The sequence below is a fragment of the Neolamprologus brichardi genome, chromosome 12 (genome assembly GCF_056152115.1).
Source record: "Neolamprologus brichardi isolate AB-2024 chromosome 12, ASM5615211v1, whole genome shotgun sequence".
NCBI lineage: Eukaryota > Metazoa > Chordata > Actinopteri > Cichliformes > Cichlidae > Neolamprologus > Neolamprologus brichardi.
In genome coordinates, this window is record NC_142115.1 from 19,118,106 (window position 1) to 19,132,298 (window position 14,193).

At 39.9% G+C, this 14,193-nt stretch overlaps 1 protein-coding gene across 1 annotated transcript; it reads right to left on the reverse strand.

The window, feature by feature from the left end:
* Nucleotides 1-1,434: 1,434 nt before the first annotated feature.
* Nucleotides 1,435-9,594, reverse strand: cdk7 (cyclin-dependent kinase 7). Its single transcript, XM_006784164.3, has 12 exons — nt 9,492-9,594; nt 9,200-9,259; nt 9,074-9,107; nt 8,922-8,989; nt 8,712-8,780; nt 6,057-6,167; nt 5,833-5,951; nt 5,502-5,601; nt 5,303-5,389; nt 5,029-5,178; nt 2,549-2,687; nt 1,435-1,877 (listed from the first exon to the last, which is right to left on the reverse strand). The coding sequence occupies exons 1-12, from the start codon at nt 9,555-9,557 to the stop codon at nt 1,849-1,851; spliced, it is 1,032 nt and encodes a 343-aa protein (XP_006784227.1). The 5' UTR covers nt 9,558-9,594; the 3' UTR covers nt 1,435-1,848.
* Between the last annotated feature and the right edge of the window lie 4,599 nt (nt 9,595-14,193).

Here is a 14,193-nt window from a genome sequence, read left to right on the forward strand (position 1 = left end):
AAATAAAAAAAACTACAAACAAACAACAACAAACCAAAGGGGTGGGTGCAGGATTAAAAAATAAAATTATAAAAATTGTCAACAGCTATATCCAGACACAGGATGACCTGGATCTGATCCCTCCATGGCTCATTAATCATCAACACCGAGCTGTTAAGTCTAGGTGGTATTCTGCTTATATTCACATTTAATTATTTCAATTGGGAGGAAATGTCTATCATTTAAGTCACCTGTGTTTTTAAGTACAACAAAAAATGGCAATGAGTCTGACATGCACACAAAGCCCGGATGAATCCCTGCATAAAATATTTTTCAAATGATATATAACCTATCAGAAATAAGGACATTTTAACATCACATAATATAATTTAATAGCCTATTGATCCCAGAATACTGAAATTATTTTGCCTCAAATGTATTACTTATTAGTCATAGATGGGTAAAATGAAAGGGCAGGTGACTTGCTGCCACACACTTATACTGTATAATGAACTTGCATTTTTCTAAAAATCAAAAGCTGGACTTTATCTCGTCTTTATCATTCCACTGCACTTGTCCACTTGGCTGTATCTTGCTGACTCATAAGTATGAGTAAGTTTCTATTTGTCCAAAAAACCCTGCTCGTGGTTTTTAACGGCACGTGTGCAACTGTGTGTTGAGCGCAGCAGTGCAGTAGGAGTCGGTTTGCTGGCCAATGAAGGGGCCTTGATAAGGCTGAGCTGCTAAGGCTGCTACTGTAGCTCTCTGTGGCTTGTGTTGCCATTTGCCAACACTGTCATATGACCAAATGACTCAACACACACACTTTTTGTCAGTCACCACTGCCATTGAAAGACATCCCCAAATTGTAGGACTTTTTAAATAGGCGTGAATCACGCGGGACTGCCAATTTATGAACGCATCAAATCAACAGCCCTCTGAAAAGCAGAAAGCACCCATCTGCAATGGCCTGTGTAACAGAATCAGGCATATTTTTGATTGAACGTGAAGAGAATATCCATACTGACCTACACACATCTCAGCCTCCATCTTCACTCTAATCTGATTGTGTTTGACAGGAAACCAAAAAGGGCAGCAGAACATCAGGCCTATGACATGTCAGAGTGTATCGATCAATGTAACGTAAAAAAGAAAGGACAGAAAGCAGAAAATACAGATCTAGTATCACACTGTTGCATGATACTGAAGCACAGTGTCACCGTGTGAGTCCTGAAGACAGTGCTTTTGCTTCAATCCTCCTGCTGAGTGAACGAACCACAAGTGCACTTCAGCTCACGTGAAGTCAGTCAGTACTGTGTGTGGACTGTTACTGTGTGAATTCATAAGTGTTAGGAAGACATCAGTTTTCAGATTTGACCACACAGGCTATTAATAAAACCATCACTACCAACCTCAGCACATCTCTAATCCAAACAGGAAACTTCAACATGAGCATATGCAGCTTTTATTGCTGTGACATACAAAATAATAACAATACAAAAACATTCACATGAAATAAATCATCACATGTTGGTTTGTTTTTCTTTTCCACACACATAAATAGACGTTTTTCCCCACAGGCTCACAGAGTTTAGGCATCAGTGAAGGAGGACCAGAACCAACGCTACTGACAACAGCCCTCTGCTGTAGATCAATCGCTGGCCATCTGGACACAGCAGCATCCTGAATATTTTAGAGTTAACGATTCACATACGCTGGCTACAACTTCTAAAATGTCCTAAAGTCAACCACGCGTGAGGGAGCCTCCACTGGTTATAGACTTTTTTTCCGTTTTCCATTGGACTGTCCTGAGAAATGCAGGAAGCTGAGCCATGCAGTGGTGATCCTTGGATTTAACCCGGTCCATGGTCAGAAAATGAGCTTCTTCTTCATTGCAGCTGAAAATAACAAAGGGTTTTGTTATAAACATTATTTAAAAAAGAAGAAAAAACCAACTTAAAAAACCTAAGTTAGATTAGACAGACACGTATTTCTGTTCTATGTGTATGTACGACACATGCTCAAATCAAGCATATAATGAGCAACGCGCTACCAAGAGGCACCAAGGTTTCAGTTATAAATGATTCAAAAGTCAAAGCCAGATATTTTCCAAACCACAGAGGACCTGGAAAAGCTTTGAACCTCCCAGTGACACTAAAAGGTTCCACTTTAGTAAAACATACCCTCCCACTAGCCACGAAACTGTGGGCGCGTGTTCAAATTCAGTATTTTCTGAATTTGTAACTGCAGCTAAATGTACAGCCAACACCCGCTGAATTGCTAGGTTAGGTTTCTAACTTCAGCGAGAAGCAGTTAAAAAACTCACAACATGCTATAAAAAAGAGAAGAAAAAAAAAAATCAGGTCAGTGTCGGAAGTTCTAAAATATTCATCCCCTTTAAAGTCCGCCTCAAACGAGTGACGCAGACACCTCACGTTTTTGCTGCTCAAACCACAATATAAACAACATGACTGAGAAAATATTTAACCCAGAGTCAGGGTGGTCTTCTGTGGATTAAGGACACACACAGAGGATTTAGTGCAAATATGAGATCATATACGGTCATTACTTGTCTCCAGGCCTTCAATTTTTCTCTTGAGACCGACTGTCTCCTTCTCCCTCAAAGCCTCGGCTGAACAGTTTGGCCGGGGGAGCTGGGGACCAGGAGTGGGACCAGGCCGATTGCTGAAGTACCTCATCTTCAGAGCCTGCAGAATAAAGGAAAACACCATTTTATACATCTATGGCATCAAACATCAGAGTTGTGTCTCTAATTTGATGTATCAAAGATGCAAGAAGCTGTTTTTTTTCTTATTACTGAGATGTGTAATAGAGAAAGTGGAAGATGTGTCATTAATGCAGTTGTTGAACAATGAGATAATTCAGGTTTTCTCTCTAATATTATGAGTTATTTAGTGCAGTGACTGTTGTGAATTGGTGCTATGTAAATAAAACTGAAGTTGCTCAAACAGAAGGCAAACATTAATTCCTGTGTCCAGTGTTGGGGAGTAACGGAATACATGTACCGCCGTTACGTTTTTAAAATACAAAATGTGAGTAACTGTATTCCGTTACAGTTATCATTTAAAAAGGTGGTATTCAGAATACAGTTACTTTGTTGAAATAAATGGATTACACGGCGGTCTTTTCCTGTTTCATATGTTCGGCTATGCCCTCGCTATTTTTGGTAATTCCACGCTGGTGGAAACCCAAACAAAACACGCATTAAGAGGCTCTAATGCCTGTGTCTCAATCTCGTGGCCTATGTCCCCTCTACTTGTGGCCCGCATAATGAGATGAAGGAATATTTTTAAATATTATTCACAAAAATGATTTAATATGAAGGCAATAGGCAGAGTGTTACAGTCATAGCTCTAAAGAATGTAGCCTCATGGGCAGTGTAGTCCGTGCTGCAGGGAGAATGGACTGCCATACCCGTTATGTGTCTGTGAGCGCGAGGAGGGAGAAAAAGAGTTGAAAAGTACGAGTTGTCACCGACCAGAAACGGGAGCTGGAAGCATGTAAATATAATAATAACCACTGCAGCCAAGAAGAGTGCCTGACGAGCCCAGTTGTAAGTAAGCTATTAAAACTCGACTGTACACTGTGTTCGTGTTTTCCTCCGAAACAATAAGTTCCGTTGGAGCAGCCTTTCAACGCCTCTCTCTGTCTCTCGCTAGCAAAGTTGACCCAGACAACAAAGTAAAGCTAGTTTTCAGCTACGAGTCCGACATGGAACCAGACATATTAGCCAGAGGTCCCTTCACAGTTTTATATCTTTATGGTTCGTAGCCGTGGACCTGTTTTATATATGCGCGGAATAGTTTTCTGTACGAGATCGCTGCTAAAAGTGCAGCCTTACCTAATGTCCACCCTACTGTTACTCATTTTATATTAAGATTTAAAAATCTAGCTGGTATTGGTATTTCAGTAACAGTAATAAATCACACAGCAATAGTACATTCATGTAGTTGTAAAAAGCATGATAATATTATTAAGTAATCCAAAGAATTCAAAATACGTTACTGTCATTGAGTAACGTAACGGAATACGTTACAAAATACATTTTGGGGCATGTATTCTTTAATCTGTAGTGGAATACATTTTAAAAATAACCTTCCCAACACTGCCTGTGTCAGACTGACTGAGTTTTTATGTCAGGGATTGTCACAGGTGATGAAAACAGGCTCTGTGCCTAGGACTGGAGAAGAAACCAGTTTTCATTGGGAGAGCACCAGCTATACAGAGCGCATTCACTCTCCTGGATCAGACAATAGCGAGTTTTACTAATATACTGAGACTTCTGTGAAAGAACAAACAACCTACTGCTTACACCTACTACTAAGAGGTTCTTCACACTACACATTTCACTAACACAATCGCTGCTCACCAACACTTCTTCTTTCCAGAGTTAAATCTCTGTGATGTTCTTGTTTCAAAATAATACTCAAATTTTAAAGGTTATAATTTGGACAGAAGAAACTTTGAAGGACGAATTCCAACCAGTGGGAGCACTGGGACTCAGAGGTGCACAAGCAAGCGGCATTGAAGAGGATAACAGCTACTTAACTCGGGTACGGTTTATGTTCACAACTCGTCAACCCAAACATCCCAAAAAACATGTGCATTTAAAAATAAGCAAATAATAAGCATTTATATTTATTTCTTTTTCCTAGCACAAAGCTGTGTGGCAACCACATCATGACTTGTACGAAGATGAAATGTCTACTTTTTGTTTTGCAAGTCTTGTAAAGTCAAGTTTTACAAATCTATTAGTGGTTTATCTTTGCATTACACTCTTAAAGTAAAGGACACTCTTCACCGGCTGATCACAATGAGAGTCGTACTGCCTGAAGCGAGGTCTGTAATTCTGAGGGAGCTACAAATGAAGCGGCAGGGTTTCAGTGCTGAAGCCGATCTAGCAATCATCAAATAGACTGCAGTGTAAGAATGTTAATATTCTTATTTTAAAACTTATCTAAAAATAATTTTAAATGATTTGTTCAATAATATAAAACTGAGAATAGCTACAGTGCTTTAGCTTATTACCTGTGTAGCGGTGGTCCTCGCTGAAGGGTTAAAGGTAAAGAGACCTTGTAGCAGCTCAAGTAAATCGTCTCCAGCTGCACTAAATATATGTTCCAGCGGTGTGCCGGGGAATATTTTGAAGGACACGTAGTCTGGTAGACTACTCAAGCCCTAAAGAGAGATATAACAATAGAATGTAAGCAAGAATCCCCACATCTCATCAAAATTGGGCCAAACTGTAGAAAAATAACAAACAACAACAACAACAACAACAAAAAACCCCAAACAAACTCACAGGCCACGTTTCTTCTGTGGGTGTTCCCAGAGCCTCAAAGATCTTAGTAAGCTGGTCGAGATCCGAGTCTCCAGCAAGGAACGGAACCTACAGCAAACGGGTGTAGAGAGACATTAGCATGAATATGAAAATAGCTGCGTCCCCTGAGCAGTCTCAGGGGACGCAGCCTGCTCATATCTTTGAAGTGAGGTTTATTTACCCGAAGCAGCAACTCTGCCAAGATGCATCCCACTGCCCACATGTCAACACCCACACCGTACATCCTGGCACCAAACAGGAGCTCAGGTGATCGGTACCACCTAGGAAAGACATGAATGAACAATAAATAGAGACATATTTTACAGACCTTGCAACCTGGACTTCTTAGTATAATTCTGTCACATTTAACCAGTCCTAGTTTGGGTAAATGTTTGATTAAATCATGGAAAACATTTTAAAAAAAAAATATTGCTGCTCTGAAGAACTTCTAATGAGACTAACCCTGGAGAAATTCTGTATTTTTAATGAGGTAACATGGAGACTAATCTGACCTGGTAACAACTTGATGTGTGTAGACTCTGCTAGGGCTGCCAAAAGACTTGGCCAAACCAAAATCAGCCAACTTCAACACCCCACTGCCATCTAACAACAGATTATTGGGCTTCAGATCCTGCACAACAAAAAGAAAAAAATTAAGAGGAAAAGGCCCAAAATATAAATTAAAAATTAGACATGAGCATATTTATGTGTAAATGCTGCACACAAGTTTTCTTACCCTGTGTAGGACCCAGTGCTGGTGCATATACTCTAATCCCTGCAGAGTCATGAGGATGTAGGCTTTGATGTTGGCTGGAGTTAAGACTAAACTAGTGTCTTTGATGATAACCTTAAAAACAACAAAACAAAGACCAAGAGTCATACGTATAGCCAGACTTCTCATAATTAATAACATCCATGCATAAATTCATGGTTTTTCATAGCTCTAGGCCACACACACACACAAAATTAAAATACACTTTTTCTGAGCGGACGAGACAATCAAAAACATCTGGAAAATATCCATATACAGAAATCATCCAAGATAGAGCAGTTCAGCCTTCATAACAAGAACCATCATCACCTTTGAATGCAGGAGTCTAACTAAAGCTAACCTTGCAGTCCAAAAATATATAGGCTTTTATAATATAGGCTTTTAGCACCGGTAATAAGATCAGCATCACATTTCACCCTCATGTGCATCCTGTTTTTCTGCTGCCTGTAATGGCATCACTTCACTGAGCAGCCAAAAGCAGAGTGATATTGATTATTTTTAAGTGCGTTTATCTTATTTTGCATCATTCGATTAGGCTCTAAAGCATTACTGGTGGGCGCCTATTTGGAGCCTTTTTATGCTTAGATAATCCAAATAAAGCCAGAGTAACACCTAGCTTAGCACTGGTGACACTTTGTTTGACCTCTTGTTCATGCTTTCTTGGATACTCAACTTTAATCTGACCTTACACTATGAGTGTGAACAAAGGTTAAAATTTCCACCTGCTGGCCCACAAGGGAACTGCAGCATAAAAAAAGAAATTTTTTTTTAAAGACATGTTTAACAGATTAGAGATGACTTACAAATCTCCAGACAGAAGCAGTCATAATGCAAAACATGACATCTTCAGGTTTTGTTACAAACAAATGAATAAATAATATCATACAATACTGTACCCTCTAGGCCATAGGTGTCAAACTCTGGCCCGCGGGCCAAATTTGGCCCGCAGCCTAATTACATTTGGCCCGCAGCCTAATTACATTTGGCCCGCGAAGCCATACCAAATTACTATTAGAGCTGGCCTACTGGTATTATACAGCTAATATATATATTGTTTAGTATTAATTTTTGCCTGTTCCATATTCAGTTTTTCAGCAAAACGTGTTTGAGTCCATAAGAAAAGATTCATTCTTATATCTGGAGGAATAAATATATTTCAATAAATATTAATGTTAGCCCGCGACTTTGTTCCAGTTTTGAATTTTGGCCCACTGTGTATTTGAGTTTGACACCCCTGCTCTAGGCAAAACTGTGCTGGAAGACGTTTCTAGAAATAAAATAAGTAAGTCTAAGATTTGGCAGTCTGTTTGTGACTTTAAGAGCTCTAAATGTTATATTATTAATATTTAACTACAGATAAGAAATATATTCTATTTACTCATTCACACTGTGCACAGATCAGCTGGGTGTTGTGTTTGTGGCCTTCCAAACACCCCTTTCCAACAGAGAAGTTATAGAGTTGTGGAGAAAATAACATAGACACTTATTTCAAGTTTTTTTTTTTTAATCAAAATACTATTTTGAGTTTAATCTCAGCATTTTGAATTATTTTTTGACCCATTTTTTTTCTTCCTTGGTGACTAAAGCTGAGAAGTAAAATGTATCAGCTGCTCAGGAAGAAATAAAAGAGACAGTTTGTAAGATGCAGTGCCGACAGGTCCCAACAAAGTCTAGTAACATGTTGCACTTTGTTCACCAAATTTGCAAAAAAACCAAACAAACACCAGAGCTATGCAAGAATGTTTACTAAACCTGAAGCTGTGAACAGATTGGTCTTCTTAGCCAAAAACCAGTAGCATGTAAAAGTAAATGTGTGAATGGAACAAGATGAAAGCCTAAATTATTATTTGCTCAAAAACTGATGCGAGAATAATGATATTTAGTGCAATTGTTCTTAAAATGGGGAAAAAAGCCTTCCTGTTTTTAAGGAAAGGTTTATTGTATTATTTTTTATTCATAGTTTATTTTTTGCTTGAAGATTTAAAGGATTTAGAGAACAAACATGTAATGCAGACATGCATTACATTGTTTTATGTTTTCACTTTAAGATATTCACACTGTTAAATGTGTTTTATACCTCTTCTTTTCCTCTGTGTTTCCTTTTCCTTGTTATTCGGAGATATAGGAACAATTAATAAGATTTGTTTGACTAAAAACAAATCTCCAAGTTAGATTTTTGGAACCGTGTAATGCATTTTTTTTATGCTTTTACTTAAATATATTTACACTGATGAACAGTACAGCACATTGTTATACTGCCAGTTGATTTAACTGTATTTTATAATGTCCCATAACGCTTTTATTTTTAGTTACAATTGTGAATGAATTGCTCCCACTTATACAATGACAACTGACCCCACACAAATTTTGTGTTGAAATTTTTATATATATATATATTTTTTAATTTAATTTAATTTTATTTTATTTTTTTTAACTCGAGTTACTCGATGAATCATTAAAGCCGGAAATTAGAAAAACATATTAAGTGGGAAGCTGCTACCTATTGTATCCATCTATCTACTCCCCACACACAAACTAATAAAAAAGTGAATATTTTTTAAAAGTGCACAAACGCTGTGTATGAAATTCCTCCACATTTCTATTTAGGTCTCTACTCACCTCCAGGTCTGTTTCCATGAAATCAAACACCAGGCTGATGTTTGATTTGTGTCCAAAAGCATCCAACAGCTGCAACACACATAAAACAACAATATTTAGGTTAAAAAAAAAATACATAAACTGCACAATATAGAAAGATTAAGGTATCTTTCTATACAATCGATACAAGTAACACAAGATTATGATGATGTGCGATGAACATTTAACTACCCCGATAATGTTCGGATGATGGAGCTCCTGCAGCAGTTTTATCTCTCTGAGTGCAGTCCGATTAATTCCTATTTAAAAAAATAAATACGTAAAAAAATTGTATAAAATGGATGAAAATGAGCTGCAGCATATTGATAGGACCCAGCACTTACCATCTTTAGCCTCAGTCCTGTGGCCAACCTTAATCTGAAGGGAATAAAAAGATAAATGTTTACTGCGGCTCATCAACACAGTGTGAATGGTAGTAGTAAAACACTAAAGCAGCTCGTTTCTTTTACCTTTTTAATAGCAACTATTGTGTCGGTCTGTTTGTCCCTGGCTTTGTACACTGTGGCAAACTGCAGAGAAAAAACATCATTCAAAAACCAAAAGTTACATTTTTTTTAAACTTATTTTGGTGAAATTCACTGGCACAAGAAGCAGCGCAGCATGAACCAGCGAGGCTTTGTTGACATTAGCAACCAGCTAATGCTTTGTTAGCTCGCCATCGTGCTTTCTACGGAATAAACAAAGCGGACATGCGAAGAAAAAAAGCAAAGACATATATCTCTTAAATATTTCTCCCCCTACCTGACCCTCTCCAAGGAAATCCAGCTTCTCGTACCGCTTGGCTCTGCTTTTCACATCAAGCGCCATGATAAATAACTGTCAGTGTCGTGCTGAGGCACTTCCTGCTCTGTTAAAGGACCGCAAGTAGTCTTTCCGGGTTAGAGGAGGCTTTAAATTTAAATTGAACAACAGCGACACCTACCGATTTTATTTGTCTAACACCACCGTGAACCAAATTATAGAGCCAAATTTAAAAAAAAAAAACCCAGCATGATTGATTTATTCTGGATTTGTTTCACTGGATTTTTAAAGGTTTGTTAAATTACAATATTAATATTAATAATACTAACAATACTAATACCGCTACTAATACTAAGATTAATAATAAGTGAAGCCTCATTCGCCTCTGTCATATCTAACATTTTACTGTTATGATGCAACATGCAGTGCTGTTATTTTCCTCACAGTTTGTCTTTTTTGGCCCCCTTTATTTTTCTTTCACCAGTTAGCAGTTTGACATCTGTCTCCTGGGAGTCTCTTCTGTCAGTTAGGAAGGTTTTGTGATCCATGCACCACTGAGCACATCTCTACATCTCATCTCCATACGCAGTGAGATACCCTCACATCCCACAGGATTAGGCATGGCTCTTCTCCTTTGACCCTCCTCGTCTGCTGCCTCACACGCACACACACACACACATGCACACACGCGCACACACTCGCCACTGACTTTCATTTTTATGTTAAGTTTGACAAGAGGGGTGTGAAGGATCAGCAGGGCTAATACACCCCTCATTCTCCTCTCAGATGTGTGCACATTCATCTGACAGCTCCCAGATGTGAGTGACAGGACCGTATGTGCCCATGCAACCATGCAGAGAAGAAAGAAGAGAAGAGAAGAGAAGAGAAGAGAAGAGAAGAGAAGAGAAGAGAAGAGAAGAGAAGAGAAGAGAAGAGGAGAGGAGAGAAGACAGGAGAAGAGAAGAGAAGACTTTACTATCTTACAATCAAACTTTAGAAACACACGTGGGGGGAGGGGCTTGGGACATTAATGACCACGGCTGACATAACTCAGATCCATTTACATCACTTGCTTTAAAACAAATATGACATATTGATGTCTACTAATTCTGCCATGATTTAAAAGCATTCTTGCGCTCATTCCCCTCCGTGTGTCGGTGAGGCTGCGGATGAAGAGAGACATAAGTGATTCTGGTAGCGTTTGTATAGTTTGTCACTGTAAATCACATGACACTATGGGTAACATTATGCACAACAATAACTCACTCTGGTTATGTGTCACATTAGCAGATGGTGATGCTGTTGAGCGGGTGTGTGCATATTTGTGTGTGTGCGCGCGCCTGTGTGTGTATACCTCTGTTTGACGGGCAGGAGGAGAGTGAAACCACAAAGCTGTTTATCAAACTCATAGGAAGTGGGTGTTGTTAAGCGAGGACGTGTCGCGCCACCACATCCTGCTGCTGGAAAGCAGCTTCAGATGGGACAGTGTTCACACAATGTACAGTAAACAACAAATGCAGACCAAATGCCGTTTATGTGTGTATATGCGTGTGGTATGTGACCACCTAATTCTTCCTCAGAAACAATTTTTACACTGATTGCACAGCTATGATAATCTGCTCATTTGGCTATACAAGAGTGTGAGGAGGATGCATTTTGGGTGACCTGTTCAGAGATGTAAAAAAATTAAATAAACATTTATTCGCCCTTATTAAAAATTTGCGTCTAACACACATGCTGTTACACACACTCACAGATGTCTTTTAAGTCACTGCCACCCACAAACCATGCATGTCTCTTCAAAATGCCGAATAGAAGATGTGTTGATGGAGTGAAATGTTGAAGTGCAAAGGCAATTTTTCTGCAGAAGAGCAGTGTCACAATCTCAAGTGTGCCTCGAGAATATGCCCCAAAATGTTGAATGATGCACACCGGATGTTCTTTTTTGGTCTTTTTTGTTGGTCATTATTTGCTCTGTTCCACTTTTTAGTGATTTAGGTGTAGTGTTTTGGGTCAATACTTCAGAAATGAAAGGTTAAAAAAGATCCCCGATGGTGTCACCGTGTGTAAGGGATGAATGATTCAGCGCTATCGCAGTCAGTGGTGTATCACACACCTGCTGCTGTAGGTTTCTGTCCTCTTTTTACTCACAGAGTCTCTGGGGAAGTGGCTGCGTTCTGTCATCTAGGGAGTTTTCCTCTTTCTCTCTTTCTTTCTTTATGTTTCTGACTCTTTCTCACAGGCCCACACACGCACATGCACACACATACACCACACACACATACACATGCAGCTGTATCTGACCACATGCACAGTTATAACACAACAGGATGTTGTAGGGTGGATGTTTGAGGTGTGAAGGTTCACACAAGCCGTGACAAACAATATCTGTTTCTCAGAACAAATTATTCATTATTCATACGTCTAATAGATTCTGACATTTGTATTTTTACTTTTTTTTCACCTCTATTTTTTTATTGAAGCACATAAACCAGGTTTTGCACGCCATTTTTTTTAAACTATTGACTTACTGCAAAAGCATCAGCCACACATGGTCCACAAACATGCTTCCCTTTGCCCCTTTCATTCTCTGCAGATGTCTGTAGTGACAAGACAATAAGAAAGCAGAAGGACAAACAGAAGGACAATCATTATTTTCCGTGCTGCTGTGTGTTTACAACCAACGCAGAGATTTGTCAAATTGGTGCTGTCAGTCCCGGGCTGCATTGTTAGATGCCAGAGCTGTCAGTCTGAATTAATATTAGGGCAGAAATGTTTTTGTTCACCACTGTCTTCCTCAGGCATCTGAAGCATCTGCGTACACCGGGGCTCGTGGACGACTTCAAGATGAGCCCACTTGATAGCTGAGCTCGTACGGAGCCAACATTATGATAATGTCCTTATAAGTAGCAGGGGGATGGGCGCAGTGTCATCTCTTCACATAGACAGAGCCAGCGGGGAGTCCACAGTCAGCTGCATTTAGGGCGTCTTTGTTGTTGTCGTAGCACCCATCTGTATTGTTGTTTTGTTCTGGTCTGTGTCTTTTCTCAGACATCATTATTGCTCTCATTAGAAAAATCTCTACCGCAGCCTCAAATGGGGAACAAAGTCTTGCAGTGTTTCTTTTCCTTTCCTTTGTTTGTCTGCGTGTTTGTGCGTGTGTGCGCATCTTCTCTTGAATATGTAAGTCTGGCTGTATTTGCAAACTACATGTGGCCACTTAAATCCTTCAAAGAGGCTGAACACTGTGTGCTGAGCTCCCTTGTTTTAATGCTGTACATACAGAAAATATTCCATTGTTTGCCTTACCTCTTATATAGGCTTATTTGTCTTCTAGTTTGCAGCAGGGTGTTGTAAGAGAACTTTGGGATGAAAGAATATGTGAAATGTAGCACCAAGATTAATTCAAAACCCACAATGGCCACGAGCACAGTGAGGGAAGTCATAGTTGGAAGGCAAAGGAAGAAAAGGCCACTCTGATTTGTTTGTGCGTATCAGGATCTGGAGAGATGGCCCCAGTGGTGTGTTATCCAAAGAGCCATTTACTTCATTAACCCAGTCAGATCACCGAGGCCTCAGTAATCAACCTTGTCACACGTCCCATTAACTTCTCATTCCATCAGCACGGCCCTCGCACCTTCTGACACACACAGACATGCGCATGTGTGCACAGATGCACTTTGGTTAAGCACATTTGTGTCTGCATCACACACAACTGTGTTTCTTTATTTTTTTCCCCCCTCACTGATGCCCATATACACACACTCCTTCTCCCACTCTCTCAGCTCACCCCATTACCTCCATCAGTCCCAGAGGTCTCGGAGCTCTGATGAGCCCGCCGCTGCCCTGCGAGATTAGTGGACTCCCTGAGAGAAGCCCCTCGCTGATTGACCGTGAGTCTCGGCTGCTCACAATGTCAGCTCAAGGTTAGTGTGTTCGCTCACGGCGCAGTCAAGCTGCGTAGCTCTGTTATGAATACAAGTGCGTTATTAGTATTTTACCTCTGCAGATGCCAGCGATTATAATATTTATAAAGATTCCCAAATCAATTACTGCCATTCACCTTTGCTTTCCCTCTCAGCTTTTGTATCTCTGCTTTGCTCTCTAGTGGCCCACTTGAAACGTTTGCCAAAGCATTTATTAATTAACTTGTTTTTTTCTCCCCTCCTACTCCACGTCTTCATCTCAATCTTTCAATCTCCCCTCTCCCCATTGATCAAACCACAGAGGAGCCCAGCATTCGGCTAAAGTGGTTTGAATTCACTTTTATGCGCTGCACATCAAGCACAGGGAAGCATTTACTTTGCATCCCACTTGAGGGAATGAAGATCTTCCACACACAAAATGGCAGGGAGAGATGAAGGAATGAGGGCAGCTCTCGGTCTGTAATAGAGCGTCGCATAAGTGGCTGGATCCGTAAGACAGATTGATCTTTTTATGTTGAACTTGATGAGCATGAATGATGCACCAGATTTCCTGTAGCGGTGAATAGAGATGAAAGGATTATCCAGATATTTAGATCATTCAGGCAGGAACGTTGCCCTGCACTGCTGTCTCTTTTCTCCCCATCATAATTCAATATTTACAGTTTAAGCTGGAAAACTGCTCCCTCTTGGCCGCCTGTATCTGGTATCCATGGAAACAGATTTGAGAAGAGAGTGCTGTCTTTATGTGTCCGGGCACGTGCGCGCGCATATGTGTG